The following is a 21,653-nucleotide window of genomic DNA, read 5'->3' as shown; positions in this document are numbered from 1 at the left end:
CCTCACGTGCTTAGGACCTGAAACACCATAAAACAGAAAGACGATGGGACCCCGCCTATCTGGCCAAGTCCATAGCTAGCTCAAGGTCAGAGGGCAGGCCCGATCCACCCTCCGGGTTCTGCGCTGGGATGTCCGCCGCCCCTCTTTCGCAACTTTCGGTGTGGGCGATCGGAAATCCGCCACCCGATGATACAGCTCTCCACCCCACTCCGCGGTCCGTTTCTGGAAAGGTGGGACGTCCTGAGCCGCTGTGCCAAGAGGCCGAGGGACGTCACCTCGCGGTACCACACCGTGACGTCAGGGCTCTTAGGACCCTCTCACGATACCTAAGTGGGGCTCCGGCGTCGCCCCTCCCAGCCGACGCAAAAGACACCCCTCCGGGACCAGGAGGGAGCTCGCGGGGTAGGGAGGGGGAGGGCTGGAACGGGGCTGCCTGCGGACTGGACCCCTGAGCTATCCCCATTGGACCGGAGAATGAGTGACGCGAGAGGTCCCGCCTCTCCTCGCCCCGCCCCAGAGCCCCTCTCGGCGCGGGCCTAATGCTTGCGTTCTGGGCGCTGACGTGTCGGGGCGGGTGATTTCGGCTCCTCCCCGTGCGGGCAGCCACTCATCGCGGCGACAGAGGGGCGGGGTGGCCGGGGCCGGCGCTCCCCCTGGCCTCTGCTCCCGGCCCGCCCCGCCGCCCCGGCCCCCCGGATGAGGGTATATATTCGGAGCGGGCGCGGGAGGCCGATGAGTGGCCGCGCCGAAGGAGCCAGAGCCGGGCGGAGCAGCGGTCGGTCGCGCCGAGGGAGGTGAGGGGCTCCCAGCCCAGTGGCTGTCTCTTTCTCCCCGCCACCCTGGAGGAGACGGCTGGACCTGGTCGGGTGGGGGCTTGGTGCAGCCACGCACACACTTCCACGGCCACGCGCACAGACGTGGACACGCGGCGCGCCTACGTGCTCTGAGCCAACAGCCTGGCACACGCCAAGGAGGCGCCTGCCCACCCACACCACTCCCTGCGTGCCCATCTGCGTTTCTCAACCTTGGCAATCCGCTGGGAGTGCTGGGATGCGGGCGCCCGGATGGCCTGGGGGCTTTGGGGAGGGGGTTTGGGGCAGTGTCTGGATTAGGGGTTTGCCAAGCGGTTGGGAGTGGGGCCTCACCTGGACTGGGATAGGGGCCTTGAGGCTCTCATGCTAGGGCCTTGTGGACACTTATGCCCAGCTTGGGGGTGGGGTGCCACAGTGGGGACAGGTCGTTGGAACTGTCCGGTGGAAGCGAGTTGGGGTGTCTTGAATACATGAGGAAAAGAATCCGAAAGCGTTTGCAGTAAGGATTGGTGATAACCTGTGGGGGACGTGAGAGTGGGACAAAACCTATTTGCCACTTTTGTTTTGATTTGGTAAGGGGAGAGGGTTGAAATATCTGGTTTTCCCTTGCCGTGACCAAGAGAAGAATGGGCTTGAAGGGTTGAGAGCAACATGTTCTGAACATATGGCTTCCTGAGGATTTTATTAAGTTTGGCCTGACGCTATGCTATATTTATTTGTACATGGAGTATGAAATCTGAAATCAAGTAATAATGATTATGATAATAGGTGTATATTATTATGTAGTGCCTTTTCTTTAAGTCCTTTCAGGTGAAATGCACTAGGTGTGGGCTGTGTTCGCAGGAAACTGGAGGTAGTTTATATTCTTTCACTATTACTGAGTTGGCTTATTTAGCCGGGGCTGAAAAAGACTTCATTGTAAATGCTCCTCCCCAAGACTACTTTTCAAAAGCTCTAAGAGGTTTACATATCAGTTGGGGGGGGGACATAATATTTCAACAGAGATGAGGGTAGGAGACCAGAAAAGGAGGGGGGAAATACTGAATTTCTTTTATACTCGAATTTAAATTCTAATAACAGTATATTTGATAATGGGGGACTATTAACAAATATGCCATTAATTTTTTATGCAGATGCATTAGGCTATGGGCATATAGCAAGTTCTGTCATAATTTCTAGATCTTCAGCTTTTTCAGACGTTGGTTGTTAAAAATCCTAGCCTAATTCTCCGATTCACTATTCTTACCATTATACACATGCACACATTTCTTGTCAGAATTAATGGGGAAAATGGTACTGTTTTCGCGGCATGGAAGTGATTACATCTGGTTCATCCTGTAAAGTTTCCTCTCCTACTTGTGCTGTACGTTTCCTTCCTTTCTCCATTTCTACTGGCTTATGAACTGTTTTGCAAAGTGACATCAATGTGTCTATATTTCTGAATAAAAATATAAATTATGTGTTTCTTTCTCTTGCCACTCCTCTCTTTTACACACGCACACACACATACACATACGCACAGAGAGAGAGAGAGAGAAGAGAGAGAAAGTAGTCTTTCTCCTGAGAGGCAGTGTAGCATGATGGTTAAGAGCAATTACTTAAGAGTCAGGTTGTCAGAGTCTGAATCCTAGCTCTGTCTCTTAACTGGTTTTGGACCTTGGGCAGATTATCTCTGTGGCTCAGTTTCTTCCTCTATAAAGTAATCTCAATAACGGTACTTTAGATTTGTTTTGAGAATTAAATGAACAGCTATCTATAAAGCAATTAGAACTGTGTTGCCATATATATGTTAGTGTTCATTGTTATTGCCCCCTCAGGGGACCCACAGATGTAGGTTCTCTTAACCTGAGTGTGTAAATGGTGTTTGATGTTTAATAGTCCTGATGAGGTAGATAGTATAATTAATCTCACTTTACAGGTGAGGAAATGGAGGCACAGGAAACTCCATAAATTTGTTCAGAACTACCTCATGTGTATCTTTCACTATTCTTACAGAAGGTAGTTGGCTGTTTCTTTGGTACCTACTTTTCTTCTGTCCTTTATCTCTAAGCTAAGCAGGTATAATGCAGTGTTGATTCTTTACAGTGTGCTTCAAATTTATCCCTTTGATTCTTCTTTCCTCTGCAACAAATCCGGTTTAGACCTTGGGTTTTTCATACCTGAAATTGTCTTTTAACTTATTTTCCTGCTTCCAGTTGTCCCTTTTTGCAGTCTGTTTTGTGCCATTGCTCCTTTCTCTCATCTCTCCAAAGCATGGTGGCACTGCCCTGTTTGATAATCTTTGTTGGTCTAAATTCCTTTGCTGAGTTTTCAAGGATCTTTTTGGCCTAGCTCTACCCTACCTCGTTTCCCACCATTCTTTTACTGCTCTCCACCCTACACAGAATTACTTCTCATGGCCACCAGGCTATGCTCATTTCCTAATCTTATCTGTATAATCTACTCAACTCTTGAGGCACAGCTAGATCATACTTCCTTTGTGAACTCTTTCTGGGGAACTCCTGTCTTCCTTTGCATTTATCTATATTAAATGAGTGGATTAAATATCTCCTTTTCTCTTATTTTTTATTGCTATGCTGTTTGCTATATTATCATGGACTGCTCTTTAAAAGCATTTTATCCATTGATTGTTAATCTGTGTATTGCTTGTCCTGTTGGGTTCAGTTCTTAGTAAGGACAATGGACGTATGTTATTGCTTGTTTGGAGAAGTCGTTATTGAAATAAATGCATTTTTTATGATTATGGATGATCCTGTCTTGATAGTGTTGTATTCCAAATTCTGTATTTCTCTCCTTAGAGATTAAAGGAGAAGGGTTGAAGTATTAAGCAGTTGGGTGTTCTGGCAGTAGTAGCTTAGTGTTCAGAGGAGTAGTACAGAAGCAACTCAGTATGGTAGTTGGAGTGTGAGCTCTGGAATCAGACTGCCTGTATTCACATCCCAGCTTCACCAGTTGGCCAGGTTGCTTTGCCTCACCGTGCCTCAGTTGCCTCAACAGTAAAGTGATGATAATGATAGTACTTATGTCATAGAGTTGTTGAAAAGTAAATGAGACACCATAGGTAAAGTAACTGAACTGGTCCAGTGCCTGGTATATAATGCTAATTAGCATTGTCTTACAAGTTTGATCTTGATCCCTTTCTGTCAGGCTCTCTGCCTCTCTCTCTCTCTCTCTCTTTTTTTTTTTTTTTGGTGGTGCCTGTGGCATGTGGAAGTTCCTGGGCCAGGGATCAGACCTGTGCCACAGCAGCAGCCCAAGCCACAGCAATGACAATGCTGGATCCTTAACCTGCTTAGCCACATGGGAACTCCACAGATTTCATCTCTTGTGAGTGTGATCATGATAGAAAGGCAGAATTTCTTTAACATCAAGTTTTTTTTTTTTTAATGTACTTATTTTTAGCAGGAAAAATCTCTTCAGGTTTCAAGATTGGACTTTGACCTGGTTGCTGTTCATTGCTTTTCTCTTTTAGGTTTACAGGTCTAGAAATTACACCCGTGTTTTCACAGAACTTGACTATTAGAGCATTATGAATGTTAATGACCTCAAACTCAGGTTGTCCAAAGCTGGGCAAGAACACCTGCTACACTTCTGGAATGAGCTGGAAGAAGCCCAACAGGTAGAACTGTATGCAGAACTCCAGGCCATGAACTTTGAGGAGCTGAACTTCTTTTTCCAAAAGGCCATTGAAGGCTTTAACCATTCTTCTCAGCAAGAGAAAGTGGACGCGCGGATGGAGCCTGTCCCTCGAGAGGTGTTGGGCAGTGCTACCAGGGATCAAGACCAGCTGCAGGCCTGGGAGAGTGAAGGTACTGAGCATCTCAAGTGTATTATGAGATACACTGAAACCCTTAAAGTAACTGATCACATCATTGATAGTTTGACTCCCATCAGACTTTAAACCAGGTGATTGATCTGAGAGTAACAGATTGTGAGGCCAAGACTCTGCCATGGCTCTTATGGCCAATCCCTCCCATTCCCTTCTCATTTCTGGTGCCTGATTCAGTCACCATTTATTCAGTCATTTCAAGTCGTAATTTGCCTCTAGTCTCTGTCCTTTCTCAATGTCCATACTCGTCTTAGATTTTCCTTTCTGGAGCACAAGCTGAATGTAGTTTATGCTTCCTTTCTCCTGAAACCTTCCCTGACCTGGCCCTAGCCTCTCCCTCCAATTTTGTCTCTTAGATTTCTCTCCACTCCTGCTGCTCCCCCCGCAACCTTTTAGCTGGACCCAATGATTCCCCTTTTTCTGAGCATTAGGTTATGCCTTTCCTGCCTTTGCTCATGCTTCCTTGAGTCTGGCCCTGCCCCTTCTCTGTGTAGCTGGATGACCTTGGGAAGCCGTCCATCTCCTTCAGCTGTGCAGTGCCATGGCTCTGCTACGTGGGGAACTTACACTCATTCTCCATGGATCACCACATATGCTATTTGATCCATCACCTTTCCTTCAGTGCCCCAACTTGCAGTGATTCGTTCATTCTTCCCTATAATACGGGTTGTTTAAGTCTGTCTTCATCATTACATTGTAAACTCGTAAAGAGCAGATCATGTCCTAGTTGTCTGTATGTGTCACATAGCATTTAGAATGGGGTTCTGCAGTTAGATGGTTGGTTGATGAATGTTTGTTGAATTTCCCCAGTGCTTTTTCCTCTAAAGTGTATCATAAAATCTGTCCCCACAACTAGTACTAATGAGTACTTTTGAATATGTCAAAAAAAGCTAAATTTAGTTTTTATGGTGGTGTTGAGAGTTGTGATTTTTATAATCTTCTATTCCTCTGTAAGTACAGGTGACTGAATATTGCAGCCCAGGCCCTTGAGTGTCTTTGTACATGCTCCTGTCAAATCTAGACCTCAGTTCCTCAGCTATAGAATGAATAAGTTGTACTAGTAATTTTCTTTCCTTTTTTTTTTTAAACATTGCTTTATTACAGAAATGATTTCAAAATGACAGAAGTGCTATAGATAAGTTGCCCCAAACATCATCAAATCTATGTGTATGTGTTTTTTCGTTTGTTTTTTGTTTTTGTTTTTGTTTTTTTTTTTTTTTGTCCTTTTAGGCCTTCACCCATGGCATATGGAGATTCCCAGGATAGGGGTTGAATCGGAACTGTAGCCACTGGCCTATGCTACATCCACGGCAACGCCAGATCCCAGCCATGTCTGCGACCTACACCACAGCTCATGGCAGCACTGGATCTTAACCCACTAAGCGAAGCCAGGGATTGAACCTGCATCACGGATACTAGTCAGATTTGTTTCTGTGTTTTTATTTGCCCACATTACTACCTAGTACTTTATTATACCCACACTTTTTTCTTTTTTTCTTTTTTGGCTGCCCCTCGGCATGTAGAGTTCCCCAGGCCAGGGGTCAGATCCTAGCTGCACTTGTGACCTATGCTGCAGTGGTGACCTATGCCTCCTTTAACCCACTGTGCCAGGCCGGAGATCAAACCTGCACCCTAGTGCTACTGAGACTCTGCTGATCCTGTCACACCACAGCAGGAACTCCTATACCTACTTACTTTTATAGATGTAATTCATAGGCGATATTTGCACCACACCATGGCTATTTTTATTTTGTCTTTTGCTGTTTGGCACTCCCTGCACCCCCCCCCCCAAAAAAAAAAAAAGAAACATAGCTGCCATTATCAACTTTCTTCTCTGCTGTTATCTCTGCATCTTTCTCTGGGCTTACAGATTTACTGTTCTTCAAACTATGTTCCAAAGACCTCTAGGGTTTCACCTGAAGGTGAGACTGTCTCATGTAGGGAGGTCGGAACAGATACTACACAGGTAGGTCTCCAACCCCTTCATCTCCCCACTTCAGGAGCATTTCTCCTTTGACCTGTTGTATGTATTTGATACATATAGAAATAAACCTCTTTACATGAGGTTTTGTTTAAAAAGGATTGGAGATTAAAAACACTGAAAATAATTGGATGATCTTCATAGAGGGCCCTTTCAGATTTAAAATGCTTGATAGTGGCTAAGCTAGCTTCTTACTTAGAGTAGGGATCTGCCACTAAGATGTGAGTAGTGACTTCCAAATGGATCCTGCTGGAGAACTGTAGTGATACTGTGGCCCCACTAACTTTGAATTCATTAATCCTTCCTTCCCTTCCTGGGTTTTAAAAAGGCTGCTGCTCCAGACCAAAAGCTACACAGGGCCATTTCTTACCCTCTGGTATCCCAGCTGCCTGTATTTCTTCTTGTGATTTTATGAGGATAAAGTCTTAGAATCAACTCTCATGGAAAGCGAAAACTTTGACCTGTGTAATGGGGACCATGAGCAACAATCAAGACTTTGTATAGTTTTGGTCTTTTTGATGAGCTTTTTGTTGGGATCTGTGAAACGACTCTACATTTATGGCTTTCTATTTAAATTAAAACCCGGAACTATTATAAGCAAGCCTAGTATAAGAAGGTGCAAAGCAAACTTCCTTTTGGCTTGCTGTCAAGGGAACAGTATTTATTTGTTGCCTTAAACAGTAGGGGTGGAGAAGCAGACTTTGTAACTGTCAGTTCTTTTCACTTCAACAGAAACTGCCATATTTGTGCAAACTCATAACAGAGTGAAGTTTCTGCAGTAAGTTATCAAAGGAAAGATTGTCATTGCAAAGATTATGATGCTCTACTTCAGATAGCAGGAAGATCCTAATAATTGCATCAAAGGCAATACCACCACTCCCCTCCTGCCCCAGTCCCACTGCCCCAGGACAGGGGAAATAAAATACTGTATGGTAATTTCTAAGTGCCGGGTGGCTATTGACATTAGACATTTTAACACTTAGGCTGGAAAATTTTTGCTGAAGGATAAATGCATAAGGAACCACTGTGCTCCTTGTTGAAGAGAGAGCTTGTTTTAATTTAATTCTTAAGGTTTTCTGGCTAGTTATAGAAAATAGAATGCAGAGGAGCAGCTGAAAAAATCTCTATCTTACGAAACTGAGATTTTTTTTTTTCTTTTATAGCTGCACCCATGCATATGGACGTTCCCAGGCCAGGAGTCGAATTGGAGCTACCCCTGCCAACCTATGCCACAGCCACATCAACGCCAGATCTGAGCCATATCTGCTACCTACACCACAGCTTGCGGCAATGCTGGATCCTTGACCCACTGAGCGAGGCCAGGGATCGAACCTACATCCTTATGGATACTAGTAGGATTCTTAACCTGTTGAGCCCCAGTGGGAACTCCTAAAACTGAGATCTTGAAAAGAGTAATTTAGAAGCTTTGATGAGAATATCATTTTAGTAAAGATATTCACTAGGAGGAAAGATACTTGCTTAAAGAAATCCCATTCTTTATTAAAAGATACGCATGATTAAATAGAACACAAAACAATCTTCTAATTTTATGTTACAATAATAAATTAGTATTCAGTATTAGCCTTTTTTTTTTTTTGCCTGTGACACAATTTAAAAATTACTCTTAATGGTGCTGTTCTACTGTATAGTATTTATAGAAAAGTACATGGATTGTTTAGAAAAGGTGTATTCGTAACATTAACTCCTACATTTTCTGAAATCTAGTACAGTGATTTTTCTAAAAGTAACACATGCTTATTTTGGAGAAATTAGGAAATGCAAAAAATTAAAAAGGAAACAAAAATCCCTGCTGTCCCACAATCCAGGGATAAATACTCACAAGTAATATTTTATAGTATTTTCTTACGTATACATACACATGTACATTAGGATTATAATTTATGTATACTTTTATAATCTTAAGAATTTTTTATTATGAAAAATTCAAGCATATTTGGAAACAAATATTTGGAGACAAAAAACTGTAATGAATTCCCACATGCATTACCTTAATTCAATAATTATCAGGGTTTTGGTTATTTTGCTTCATCTGTCCATTTTATTTTTCTCTGCTGTGGTATTTTAAGACAAATCTCAACATCATGTGATTTTTTTTTTTGTCTTCGTAAAGAGCAGTAAGCGTTTTCTTCCTAATCACACTGCCGTTAACTAAACCTAATGAAATTCGCAATAGTCCCCCAGTGTCTAAAACCACTCCAAACAGAGATTTCCCATTAGTCTACTTTTTGTGTTTAACATTTTGGGGAAATAGTTAATCTATAAAATAATAGTTTTCACCTGTTAAATAAAATTCAAAATTAAGGACTTAAAATTTTATCTCTAACTTTCTGATAGTCTTCCTTTATTTCCACCAGTTGAATAGCTTTTTTACTCCACTTCTTGCCCAGGAGTACTGACAATTTGATAGGAAGTTTTGGCAATACTCTACAAATACCTATGCCATCCCCCTTGTCTTAGGCACATGCCCAAATCAAAGTGTATGTATGAGAGGAACTGGTCCAAGCAGGATGTTATCCAGGAAGCAGCTGACCCGTGAGAGGCCACTGTAAACTCTTTTTTCTGTTGTAAATGTTATCAGGAAAAGTGCTCTGACTCTGTTGGGTCCACATGCTTACTCTCCAAGGAGAGAAATGTACCCCAGTCCTGAAAACAGCTTGTTCTGGCTGATTTTTAGGGAAAAAAAATCAAGTTTTATTGAGGTATAGTTTATTTACAATATTGTGATAATTTCTGCTGTACAAAAAAGTGATTCAGTTATACATATACACACATCCATTCTTTTCCCTTATAGGTTATCACAGAATATTGGGTAGAGTTCTCTGTGCTATACAGCAGGTCCCCATTGGCCAATCATTCTATATACCATAGTGTGCATATGCTAATCCCAAACCCCCAATCTATCCCTCCCCCCAACCTGTCCCCATCGGTAACCATAAATTTGTTTTCAAAGTCTGTGAGTGTTTATGTTCTGCAAATAAGTTCATTTATATCCCTTTTTTAGATTCCACATATAAATGATAATCATGTTTGTCTTTGACTTTCTTAGTGTGATAATCTCTAAGTCCATCCATGTTGCTGCAAATTACATTATTTCATTCTTTTTTATGGCTGTAAATTTAGAGAAAATTGAAATCCTATCAAGAATCTTTTCTGACCACAAGGCTGTAAGACTAGAAATCAATTACAAGAAAAAAACTGCAACAATCACACACTGTTGGAGACTAAACAATATGTTACTAAACAACCAGTGGATCACTGAAGTAATCAAAGAGGAAATAAAAAAAATACCTAAAGACAATTGAAAATGAAAACACCACAATCTGGCCGATTTTTTAAATTGTTTGGTGTGTGTCAGGTTCTGACCTCTGTGGATATGTTACTAATTCTTGTGTCCTCTATTGAAAAGAGGGAAAGAATGATGTAGTGATGTACTTTTCAGGGGTTTTTTGTTTGTTTGTTTGTTTTGCATATTTCTGCAGAAGTTTTAGGATGGAAGTTCATTATTTCTTAAATGTCACACAGGTTAAGTACATTTATAATCAGTTAACAGTTTTCAAATAGATGCAGTGCTGCCTGTATAAAATGTATGACACATAACAGTTTGAGATTTATCTGTCATTGTAAGACATACTAATTTGTGTGTTACACACTTTTGATAAACATTGCAGTTTTACTGTAATGACACAGAGGAAGTGGGTGAATACTTCAGCTGGTGTACACATGACTTGATATTCTTAACAACAACTGTAGCTGCATTTAGTTTTTTTTTTTTTTTTTGTCTTTTTTCCTTTTCTAGGGCTGCTCCCACAGCATATGGAGATTTCCAGGCTAGGGGTCTAATCGGAGCTGTAGCTGCTGGCCTACACCAGAGCCACAGCAACTTGGGATCTGAGCCACGTCTGCAACCTACACCACACAGCTCATGGCAATGCCAAATCCCTAACCCACTGAGCAAGGCCAGGGATCGAACCCGCAACCTCCTGGTTCCTAGTCGGATTCGTTAACCACTGAGCCACGACAGGAACTCCTGCGTTTAGTTCTTGAATTGCAGCTGGTTCTGATACTCTAGGGACTGCTTTCTTTTGCTGTTCTCTGTCTGCTCATATGTATAAGCAGGAAGAAGTTAATGCTGACACCTTTTTATCACAAATATTTATAGCTTGTGTTATAATTCATTACTATAGTGTGGCTAGTTGGAGATGAGGTGTAAATGTAGATCCACCTGGAAATGCACACCTGGCAAGCATGGTCTTAATGCTGCTTTTAAGAAATAGTGATTGGATGGGTTACAAGGTCCATAGATGGAAAGAAGACTTGGAGAAAATATGTCAGTCAGGGACTTAGGAAACAAACACATGCCATTTATTTGAATAAAGAATAATGCCATCGTGAGCTGCTGGTTAGCAAAACTTTAAAATGGAAACATTGGGAAATCTGGAACGAAGCTGTAGTTTGAGGAACAGATCCAAGGAAGACAAGAGGTTGTACAGTGATGTTTTGAGAATGAGTTAACACCGGGGGCAGGTGCTGATTGGTGTTGGGAGGCCACCAGATGAGCAGGAGCCCTGGGAGTGTGGCTCCTAACCTTGTACAGGTACGAGAGCTGAGAGACATCGCTTACCTTTGGACCGAAGGTAAAAGTAATAAGGATGACCAGAGCCACATAAATGGTAAAACTACTTAAAACATGTGTGGTCTGTGAAGAAAAGAACAAAGATATCTCTGTCCAGAGTATTTACCTGGGACTTTTGGGAAAGAGACTGGAGTTATGTATCTGCCATACTAAAATGGTATAAAACCTGACCTGAACAGACATGAGACTATTGGTTAAACTTTTTTTTTTTTTTTTTAAATCTCATTTACTGTGATTGTAAGATACTGTCTCGGATCTGCTGGAGTAAACTATATTGTATATGTATTATATTCCTTTCCTAAATTTTGAAGAGTTCTGTATTTTGAAACTCATCTGACCCATGGGCTTAGATAAGGGATTATGAATCTGTATTCTAAAATAATGCTTTTTGGGTTAGTGGCAGCAGAATTAAATTTATTTCCTAGAAACTGTAGTTTCTTAGATAACTCAAGGAAACACTGAATGTAAAACAGTTTCGAAAATGCTTTATGTTGTTCCCTCTTCCCTTCAGTTTGCTTCATCTGAGCCAGTCTCTATCACATGGTGGTTGCGGGGCTTGTTTCAGGGCAGCACAGAGCTTGAATGTTCTTAGAAATTCAGTGTTTGGCAAGTTTTGGGGAATGTGGGCTCTTCCCAGCTCAGCAGCTTTTCCATGTAGGGTGATGGGTAAGATAGATAAGGGAAAGGCAGCACAGCCTCTCATGAATTCAGTGGAAAAGAGAAGGAAGGGCAAGAAGGAAATAGGAACAAAGTTTACACCCCTAAAAATAGTGCTGCGTGAGTTATCTGCTAAATGTTTGGGTGTGATAAGAGACTGCTGGAGGCAGAGTAGTGCTGGTGAAGAGGCCCTGGAGTCAGGGTCTCATCCTGATTCGCATTTATTAGCCCTGTGAGCTTGGGCAAGACCCTTAACTCCTCTGAGCCTGTTAGCTCTACGGTGGGGGAAATCAAACCTATCTCTTGGATTATAGTTACTGTTTTGGGGTCTACCATTACCCCTGATATCATATTTTCAGACTCTGTTGAGATACAGTGAAATGCAGCAGAGAAAATAACAAGGACCATCTAGCTATAGGCAAGGAAGAAAGGAAATGAATGGTTAGGTAGCTAAGTCTCAGCTTCATATCAAAGATGAAAATTATGGAAATATGTAACATGCTTTTAAATTATTGTTATTATTATTATTGTTATGATTGCTTTTTAGGGCCAGACTACAGCATATGGAAGTTCCTTGGCTAGGGGTCAAATTGGAGCTACAGCTGCTGGCCTACACTAGCCACAGCAACACGGGTTCCGTGCTGCATCTGTGACCTACACCATAGTTCATGGCGATGTGGAATCCTTTAACCCACTGTGCAAGGCCAGGGATCAAACCCATGTCCTCATGGATACTAGTTGGGTTCATTATCCCTGAGCCACAGTGGGAACTCTCTTAAATTATTTTGATTGAAAAAGTTAAAAAGTTCCTGCATAATGTCCTTGGCTACACTTATTTACTATAATGAAGATAGATTGTAGATTCGGGACTGAGACAGTTCTTAATAGTCTTAAGAATATTTCTTGGAGTTTCCTTGTGGCTCAGCAGGTTAAGGACCTGGTGTTGTCACTGCAGCAGCTTGGGTTGCTGCTGTGGCATGAGTTTGATCCTTGGCCTCGTAACTTCCACATGCTGTGGGTGCAGCCAAAATAAATAAGAATATACATGTGTTTGTTTTCTTTTTTGGCTGCACCATGGCATATGGCATTCCCAGGCTAGGGATCAGCTCTGAGCTGCAGTTGCAATCTATGCTGCAGCTGTGGCAATGCCAGATCCTTTAACCCATTGTGCTGGGCCAGGGATCAAACCTGCATCCTGGCATTTCAGAGATGCCACCAATCCTATTGTGTCCCAGGGGAACTCCAAGAATATTTCTCTTAAGTTCATGACATATGAGTGTATTAGCTTTAGGGAAAGTCTGTTATATCAAAAACACATAAAGCACACAGTTGGTAAATTAGGCAAACACCACATACCTAAAGATATAAAAAACAGCAACAAAGATAATTGATACTGGCCACCACTGTCCCCTCTGGCTTGGCCTACAATTGTGGATAGTGGCCTGCCTTGTTCATAGAAATTCTGAGAATTTTAATGAAAGTATGAAATTTGGAAAATAGGACAAGATCCACCAACTGTTGCTTTATCTCATCTGACCTCTTACAGCTTTTCTAGCTTCCCAGAGACCCAGTCCCTGTGATGCCTCTCCCCAGAAGCTTCTCTGCCTTCTGGTGTTGAAACTGTCCACCTTAGAGTGAAGAAGTAGCTCTTAGAAATGGTATATGGCAAAATTTTGCTTTTGTTCTTTTTTTCATCCAAACTGAGAACGTCTGTCTTTTAATAACATTTATAGTTTCATTTATAGTTTCAAAAAAACCCATTAAGTTTCACGTCCTTCTGAGCTGCAGTAGATGGCCTATTTATTTATTTATTTATTTGTCTTTTTGCTATTTCTTGGGCCGTTCACGCAGCATATGGAGGTTCCCAGGCTAGGGGTCGAATCGGAGCTGTAGCCACTGGCCTACACCAGAGCCACAGCAACACAGGATCCGAGCCACGTCTGAGACCTACACCACAGCTCACGGCAACGCTGGATCGGTGAACCCACTGAGCAAGGGCAGGGACCGAACCCGCAACCTCATGTTTCCTAGTCGGATTCGTTAACCACTGCGCCACGACTGGAACTCCAGATGGCCCGTTTAAAAAAAGAAGGCATCATGATCAGTTTTATTGAAGTATAATTACATACAATATATACTAGTATGTACTATACATTTATAGTACATACAATAAATGTACTAGCTTTGGAAGGTCCCAGGTGGCACAGCAGGTTAAGGATCTGGCGTTGTCACTGCTGTGGCTCAGGTTGCTACTGTGGTGTGGGTTCGATCCCTGGCCCCAGAACTTCTGTATGCTGTGGGTGCAGCCAAAAAGATTTTTTAAAATGTACTAGTTTTGAGTTTCTAATAATTTATACACTCATGTAACTATCACCCCATCAAGATATAAAATATTTCCATCATACCACAAAGTCTCCTAATACCCTTTTGCAGGCAAATCCCCTGAACTCATTCAGTTGTGTTTCAAACCCAGGTGTCTTGATTTAAGAGCCTGGCTTATGTAACCATTGTCCTGCACTGCTTTCCCAACTCAGGGTTTCTTTTCTTTACGTTTACTGGATGGTAGCTTGTCTAGTATGTTTGCATGTTCATTGATTAATTGTATCAATTGATTTATAGGCTGGAAGTAATATAATGGTGGCATCATTCATCCTGAAGCCTAGGGATCTTCTTTCATCCTCTTTTTCTTGACTTGCCCTATCTAGTAAGTTGTCAAGTATTGGTAAAACATTTGTAACATTTCCTGGTCTTTGCCTTCCAACCTTATCAGAATAAAAATTATTAATTCATTAAAGTATATTATTTATGGTTTGGTTGAGTTTTATAAATTTAACTTTTAACAAAATGTTTTTATTAGCAAGATACTCATCCATGCATCCTTGTTCTTTATGCCTTTTGTACATAGGGTAACTCTTTGCAGCTACGTTCGTATTTGTAGTCCTAAAGGGTTGAATTACAAAGGTTTTATGATACAGGTGTTTTCTTTTTTAGGACTTTTCCAGATTTCGCAGAACAAAGTGGCAGTTCTTCTTCTCGCCGGTGGGCAGGGGACAAGACTTGGTGTTGCCTATCCCAAGGGGATGTATGATGTTGGTTTGCCATCCCATAAGACGCTTTTTCAGATTCAAGCAGAGCGTATCCTGAAGCTTCAGCAGTTAGCTGAAAAATATCATGGCAACAAATGTATCATTCCATGGTAAGATAGATCCCTTTATGGGAGAGGGTCTGAACATATGTTGGTTTATAGTATTCAAGTGCGTATTTACTTTATTCATAGGCAGAATTTCCTGTTACTACTGATTTTCTTGGGAGCTATAATTTACTATCCATGTTAAAGTAATATGTATTATAGCTAGATGATGATCACTATAGCCTTAGTGAGCCATATATACTCACCTCCAACTCTCACTCCCTATGTGAGAACCTTTGAGAACTCAGTCTAGAAACTTCATGCTGTTTGGAAGTTTGTCTATGTATAGAATTTCTGATTGAAAATCAGTTTCCTCTGAAATTTGAAGGCATTGCTTTATTGTTTCAGCATTGCTTTTGAGAAGTCCACTGCCATTGGGATTCCCAGTCTCTTTTTTTTTTTTTTCTTTTCAACTCTTGCTCTGAAAGCATTTGGGGCCTCTTAGCTTTAGTATCAAGTTTCATGTTGACGTGGTATGGATCTATTTTCTTTTTTCTTTTTTGGCTACACCTGCTGCATGGGGAAGTTTCTGGGCCAGGGATTGAACCTGCGCCACAGCAGCCACCTGAGCTGCTGCAATGACAATGCCAGAGCCTTAACCTGCTGCACCACAAGGGAACTCCAGTATGGATCTATTTTCAGTTATTACTCTGGGCACTCAGTGGGTTCTCTTACTCTAGAAACTCATATCCTCAAGTATCGGGTTATCTGGTCCTCCTGAAACTCTGCCTTCTCCCCTACACACTGGCTAAAAGCCCCACTGATTTCTCTGCTCTGGACTAAGCTTGGTCTCTGCTAGTGTGCCGAGTCCTCAGGGCTCATCTTGGCCAGCGTTTGTTTGCTAAATGCCAAGAGATTACGGGAAGTTCTGGTCTGTTTTTTAGAAGCTTTTGATTTAGTCCTTTAATCTCTTTCTCAGAGCAGCTTGGGAAGTTGTTTTGAGAGGGAAACCAGCTGTGTGCTGGATTCCCTCAAGTCCCTAGTCTTGTTATTTTAGCCCCAGGTGACCAACAAAAGTTCTGCTGGTTTCTCTGTCCTTCTGCCTGGTCCAAGCTCAAATTCCCTAGCTCTAGCCTTTACCCCAGATCAGCAGATACCTACAGGGAAAGACCAGCTGCATATTCTTAGCTCTCCTTTGAAAAACTCACCCAGTCTTGAATTTTAGTTTTAGTCCCTGTTGCCTTTGTAGCTCTCTGATGCATTTAAAACATAGGCTTTTTGTGATTTCCTCAGTGTTTCTAGCTCTTAACCAGGATATTGGCCAGCTGTGAACTATTTCCCCCCTCTCATCTTGATTCCCTTGGGGATTTTTGAAGACATCTGTGTTCTAACTGGCCAACATTTTACTTTCAGCCCTGGCCCCCCACCATTATGTTGGATTTTCTTCTCTATCTTTCTTCTCACAACTCAGAATTTATGTGCTTTTCTTATGTGGAACAATTTAGCCACTACTTTTGTTATCTAAATCACAATACCCAAAGTTTTTGTGCCAGGAGTTCATAATACCCAGGATAATTTGTTAATTGGGCAGATGTTGACTATGCTGGAAAATTATGTAATTTTCTTCATTTCCTCATTTGACAGATATTGAATGCCTACTTTTAGATACTGGGACTATATCGCTAACTGAAACAGTCAAAAACCCCTCCTTATATGTAGTTTACATTTTAGTAAGGGCAAAAGCTATTGCAGTCACTAATTGTGGTTTTAGATAAATTTTTTTTTCTCTTTTACTACACTGTTATGGGTTGAATTTTTGTGACAACAGAGTATAATTCTACTTTTATGATTTTAAATAAAGAGTGAACAGAGCCCAGGTTACATTTCAAAATTTTAGTATAGAGAACCATGAGATAATTAGACTGTATTGCATTTACCCTTTCCTTCTGTTTATTAGAATAGGAGCTTTTAAATTAGAATACGCTTTTCACAGAGTTCTAAAATGTTTTCTTGAGCAATTACAGGCTCTCTGTTGTAGGAAATATATTTTAATATTGCTACAGATTTATTTTATACATAAGGATTGATGAAGTTACTGGCAGAAATCCCCCTTGGATAGCAGCTAATGCTACCTTATCCAGGAATTGGATGAAGGGAGTTAATAAGAAACAGTGCTCTCAGATTTTCTTTCTTTCTTTCTTTTTTGTCTTTTTAGGGCTGCACCCATAGCATATGGAAGTTCCCAGGCTAGGGGTCTAATCGGAGCTGTAGCCACTGGCCTATGCCACAGCTACAGCGATGCCAGATCTGAGCTGCATCTGTGACCTACACCACAGCTCATGGCAATGCCGGATCCTTAACCCACTGAGCAAGGCCAGGGATCGGACCCGCAACCTCATGGTTCCTAGTTGGATTTGTTTCTGCTGTGCCACAACGGAAACTCCTCTCAGATTTTCTTTAGCTTAGGAAATAGGCAAGACTTTATTTTGCCCTAATTCACATAGCACTATTACTTAGAATATCTACTTTTCTCTTGCAAGGTATATAATGACCAGTGGCAGAACAATGGACTCTACAAAGGAATTCTTCACAAAGCACAAGTACTTTGGTTTAAAAAAAGAGAATGTCATCTTTTTTCAGCAGGGAATGCTGCCTGCTATGAGTTTTGATGGGAAAATTATTTTGGAAGAGAAGAACAAGGTTTCTATGGCTCCAGGTTTGTAACCGTGTTTATTTAATGGTGATTTGAAATGGTAGTAACATAACTCATTAAATTTTTTTTTTTTGAAGTATGGTCAATTTACAATATGTAACTCATTACATTTTGATTTTCTGTTTTAGTGGAAATGGTGGTTTGGATGTTAAAAATTAATATTTTAATTTCTCTTCAATTTGGCAGTGATATTAAAAAATGGAGATGCCCATGGGTGAAATAGATATGCTTTTATACTTTTCGTGGATGTCTGCCCTTGAGAGCCATTTGAGCAGCATTCTGAATATTTATTCTCTTTACCTAGTATTTTATATACAGTATTCATGGCTACATTATTGGAGTGAAATATTGGAAACCATCTACTGTTTAGTAAATAAGAGGCTAGATTTTAGTTTATCTGTAGCATTAATTCTTGAACAGTATTAAAATAACTGGAGATATTAAATGACAAAGAGAAATAGTCTCAGTAGGTTAAGTAAGAGAATGAGAAATACAGAACTGTGTGCACGCGATGGTTAGGGCCACTACTTTACACAATTACTGGATGCACATTGTGGTTTGTTAATGGCACCCCTAAGATTGGGTACTATATTGCTTGTGTAGACACATGCAGTGACCCTCAGTATGAGCCCATCTATAAAAGTAAGTATGTTGACAGAGTCTTATTTATGTGAATCTCTACTTGGAGGAAATGCTGAAAGGAAATAAAAAATAGTTTACAGTAGTGCTCTGTAGATGTAGGTGTTTATTTCATCCAAATCATTTTTCCTCCAACTTAATTCCATGGGTTAAGGATCGGTGTTGCTGTGAGCTATACTGTAAGTTGCAGACATGGCTCAGATCCTGCATTACTGTGGTGTAGGCTGGCAGCTCTAGCTCCAATTCAATCCCTAGCCTGGGAACCTTGAAGTGCCGTGGATGCGGCCCTAAAAAGCAAAATAAACAAACAAAAAAAAACAGATAAATAAAATAAAGGCAAGTCTCATATTATCTAAGCACTCAAAATAGATGGGGAAAGTTAGTTCAAATCATCATAGACTTTCATATTAATCTGATTTCTTAACAAATTATTTGGCATAAATGCTCGCGTATTTTTAGTTTTGAGATGGGTGAAATTGTCAGTGTTGGGGCTGTAAATACAGAGCTAACTTGAATCATACAAATGTTAAAACTTGAAATGTTATGAAATAATCATTGCTTGATAAAGAAATTTTATGCTTCACAATATATTATAGGTCAAATTGTTAAAAGGGCTGAGTTGAAAAGAAAAGTATGTTCTTTGGAGTTGCCTAGTCCTACGTTAATAATGTTATTCTCTGGATACTTATGCTAAATTACCTGCAAAGTCATGAAATATAACTTTTTGACACCTGAATCCTTCCTTATGCATATTCAGTTTTCTTGGACCTGTCATGTAAAACTGGTTTTCAAAGATCTTCATCCAGTTTAGAAATTTAAACTGTCTTTGGGTTACCTGCATACTGAGTTTTGGTGCTACTAACAGGCTATTTTATTTCCCAGATGGGAATGGTGGTCTTTATCGGGCTCTTGCAGCCCAGAATATTGTGGAGGATATGGAGCAGAGAGGCATTTGGAGCATTCATGTCTATTGTGTTGACAACATATTAGTAAAAGTGGCAGACCCACGGTTCATTGGATTTTGCATTCAGAAAGGAGCAGACTGTGGAGCAAAGGTAAGGCCTTTCTCAACTATAGTAAGGCTTTAAATGTTTTTTTTCTGTCAGTATATACATTCCAGGAGTCAACTAGATTCATTAGGTCGTTAGGGTGATTTCCATATTTTAGAACCATTCATATTCTTTTTCTTTTTTTGCTTTTTCAGGGCTGCACCCTCAGCATATGGAAGTTCCCAGGCTAGAGGTTGAATTGGAGCTACAGCTGCCAGCCCATGCCATAGCAACAGCAATGAGGGATCTGAGCCATGTCTGCAACTTACACCACAGCTCACGGCAACGCTGGATCCCTGACTCATGAGCCCCATGAGCAGGACCAGGGATCAGACATGCATCCTCATGGATACCAGTTGGATTCCTTTCTGCTGCACCACAACGGGAATTCCCCAGAACCATTCATTTTCTAAAGTAACTATACTCCAGTAAAATGAGAAAAAAAAAAATAAGGTAGCTAAACTATCCCACATCCAGTTTTTTTCTTAAATTGGCGACATTTGATTCTTTCTGATTAATCCATCACAGGTAAGAGTTTAAAATATGTGAAGATGATTTGTAAGTACCTGGGAAAGTAAATGGTCGGCACTAGGCCTGGGATGGATTTATTAATATCAAGGTGTTGGATTTATTCATATCAAGTTGTATTTGATAAGAGTAACCCAGTTTCTTCCTAAGTTATTGGAGTAGTAGATAAAGCATATATGATAGAAATAGCAGATTTGGACTTCAACAAGGCCTTTGACAAGGTAACTCGCGATAGTCTTGTGAATAAGGTAGAAATATGCAGATTGAGGGTAAGGGCAATTAAGGAAATAAAATAACTTCTTAAATGACCATAAACATGCTGATATTGAGACAGAAGGAGGTTTGTAATGCCATATAATGAGTGTAACGAGGGCGTCCTTGGTATAGATCTTTTTAACATTTTTTTTAGTTGCATATATGATAATGTAAGAGACTTGCTTTTATGACATGATAGGCCTTAATAACACCTGGGAAGATTTATAAATATTAATATAAATATTATTTTTCTAGAAATCTTTAAAAGTATCAGTTTGCACTGAATTGGAGAATAACACAGTCCTGATCACAAAGTCCCAATGAAACTGTTTTGGGCACATTTAACAAAATGATTATAAAGTTTAGAATAAACATGTAAAGATGGCCAGGAAAATGTTGAAAAAAGATGATGATAAAGAAGGAAGCAGGAGTTCCCGTTGTGGCGCAGTGGTTAACGAATCCGACTAGGAACGATGAGGTTGCGGGTTCGGTCCCTGCCCTTGCTCAGTGGGTTGCCGATCTGGCGTTGCCGTGAGCTGTGGTGTAGGTTGCAGACGCGGCTCGGATCCCGCGTTGCTGTGGCTCTGGCGTAGGCCGGTGGCTACAGCTCCGATTCAACCCCTAGCCTGGGAACCTCCATATGCCGCGGGAGCGGCCCAAGAAATAGCAACAACAACAACAAAAGACAAAAAAAAAAAAAAAAAAAAAGAAGAAGGAAGCAGTCTATCAGGTATTAAAATAGATGATAGATAAAAAGTAGCTAGGAGTGTAGTGCTGAAACCAGAATGTAATGACAGATTAATGAAGCAAATCAGTCAGAAACAAAGCCACACAGTAGCTCCCCTTGTGGCTCAGTGGAAATGAATCCGACTAGTAATTATGAGGTTGACTAGGAATTATGAGGCTGTGGGTTCCATCTCTGGCCTTGCTCAGTAAGTTTGGGATCCAGCATTGCTGTGAGTTTTTGTCTAGTTTGCAGACGTGGCTTGGATCCTGCGTTGCTGTAGCTGTGGCGAAGGCTGGCAGCTACAACTCTGATTCGACCCCTCACCCAGGAACTTCCGCATGTTGTAGTTGCATCGCTAAAAAAAAAAAAAAAAAAAAAAGAAAAGAAAAGAAAGAAAGAAACAAAACCATATGTATGTAAGAATGTACTTTTTAAAAATGTACATTTTTTAAATGGCATTTCAAATCATTGGGGGAAAATGAATGGGATAACTGGCTAAAATAAAGTAAGATGTCTTCTTCAGAGCTCATACCAGAATCAATTTCAAATGGATTACAAAGTAAAAACCATAAAGATGTTAGAAGAAACAATAATTGTGTAATATTGACACTTTCTGCCAAAAGTCAAAACCATATAGACTTCTGACAAAAACAAATTAAACTACATATGAGTTTTAAAT

At 40.9% G+C, this 21,653-nt stretch overlaps 1 protein-coding gene across 3 annotated transcripts in view; it reads left to right on the top strand.

Annotated features, from left to right (window-relative positions):
• The first annotated feature begins 543 nt into the window (after positions 1–543).
• Positions 544–21,653, top strand: part of UAP1 (UDP-N-acetylglucosamine pyrophosphorylase 1) — a 34,480-nt gene continuing 13,370 nt past the window's right edge. For 2 of the 3 annotated variants that reach the window (XM_047784051.1, XM_047784050.1), the window contains exons 1-5: positions 544–794; positions 4,285–4,621; positions 14,925–15,129; positions 17,604–17,779; positions 19,298–19,470. In XM_047784051.1, the coding sequence (XP_047640007.1) occupies positions 4,342–4,621; positions 14,925–15,129; positions 17,604–17,779; positions 19,298–19,470 (834 nt within the window). In that variant the 5' untranslated portion in view covers positions 544–794; positions 4,285–4,341. The remainder of the gene's footprint in view (positions 795–4,284; positions 4,622–14,924; positions 15,130–17,603; positions 17,780–19,297; positions 19,471–21,653) is intronic. The other variant, XM_047784049.1, reaches the window with a different exon arrangement.

Source organism: Phacochoerus africanus, chromosome 6 (genome assembly GCF_016906955.1).
Source record: "Phacochoerus africanus isolate WHEZ1 chromosome 6, ROS_Pafr_v1, whole genome shotgun sequence".
NCBI classification, from domain to species: domain Eukaryota; kingdom Metazoa; phylum Chordata; class Mammalia; order Artiodactyla; family Suidae; genus Phacochoerus; species Phacochoerus africanus.
Note: the sequence above shows the minus strand (reverse complement) of the source record. Positions and strands in the feature narration are given on the sequence as shown.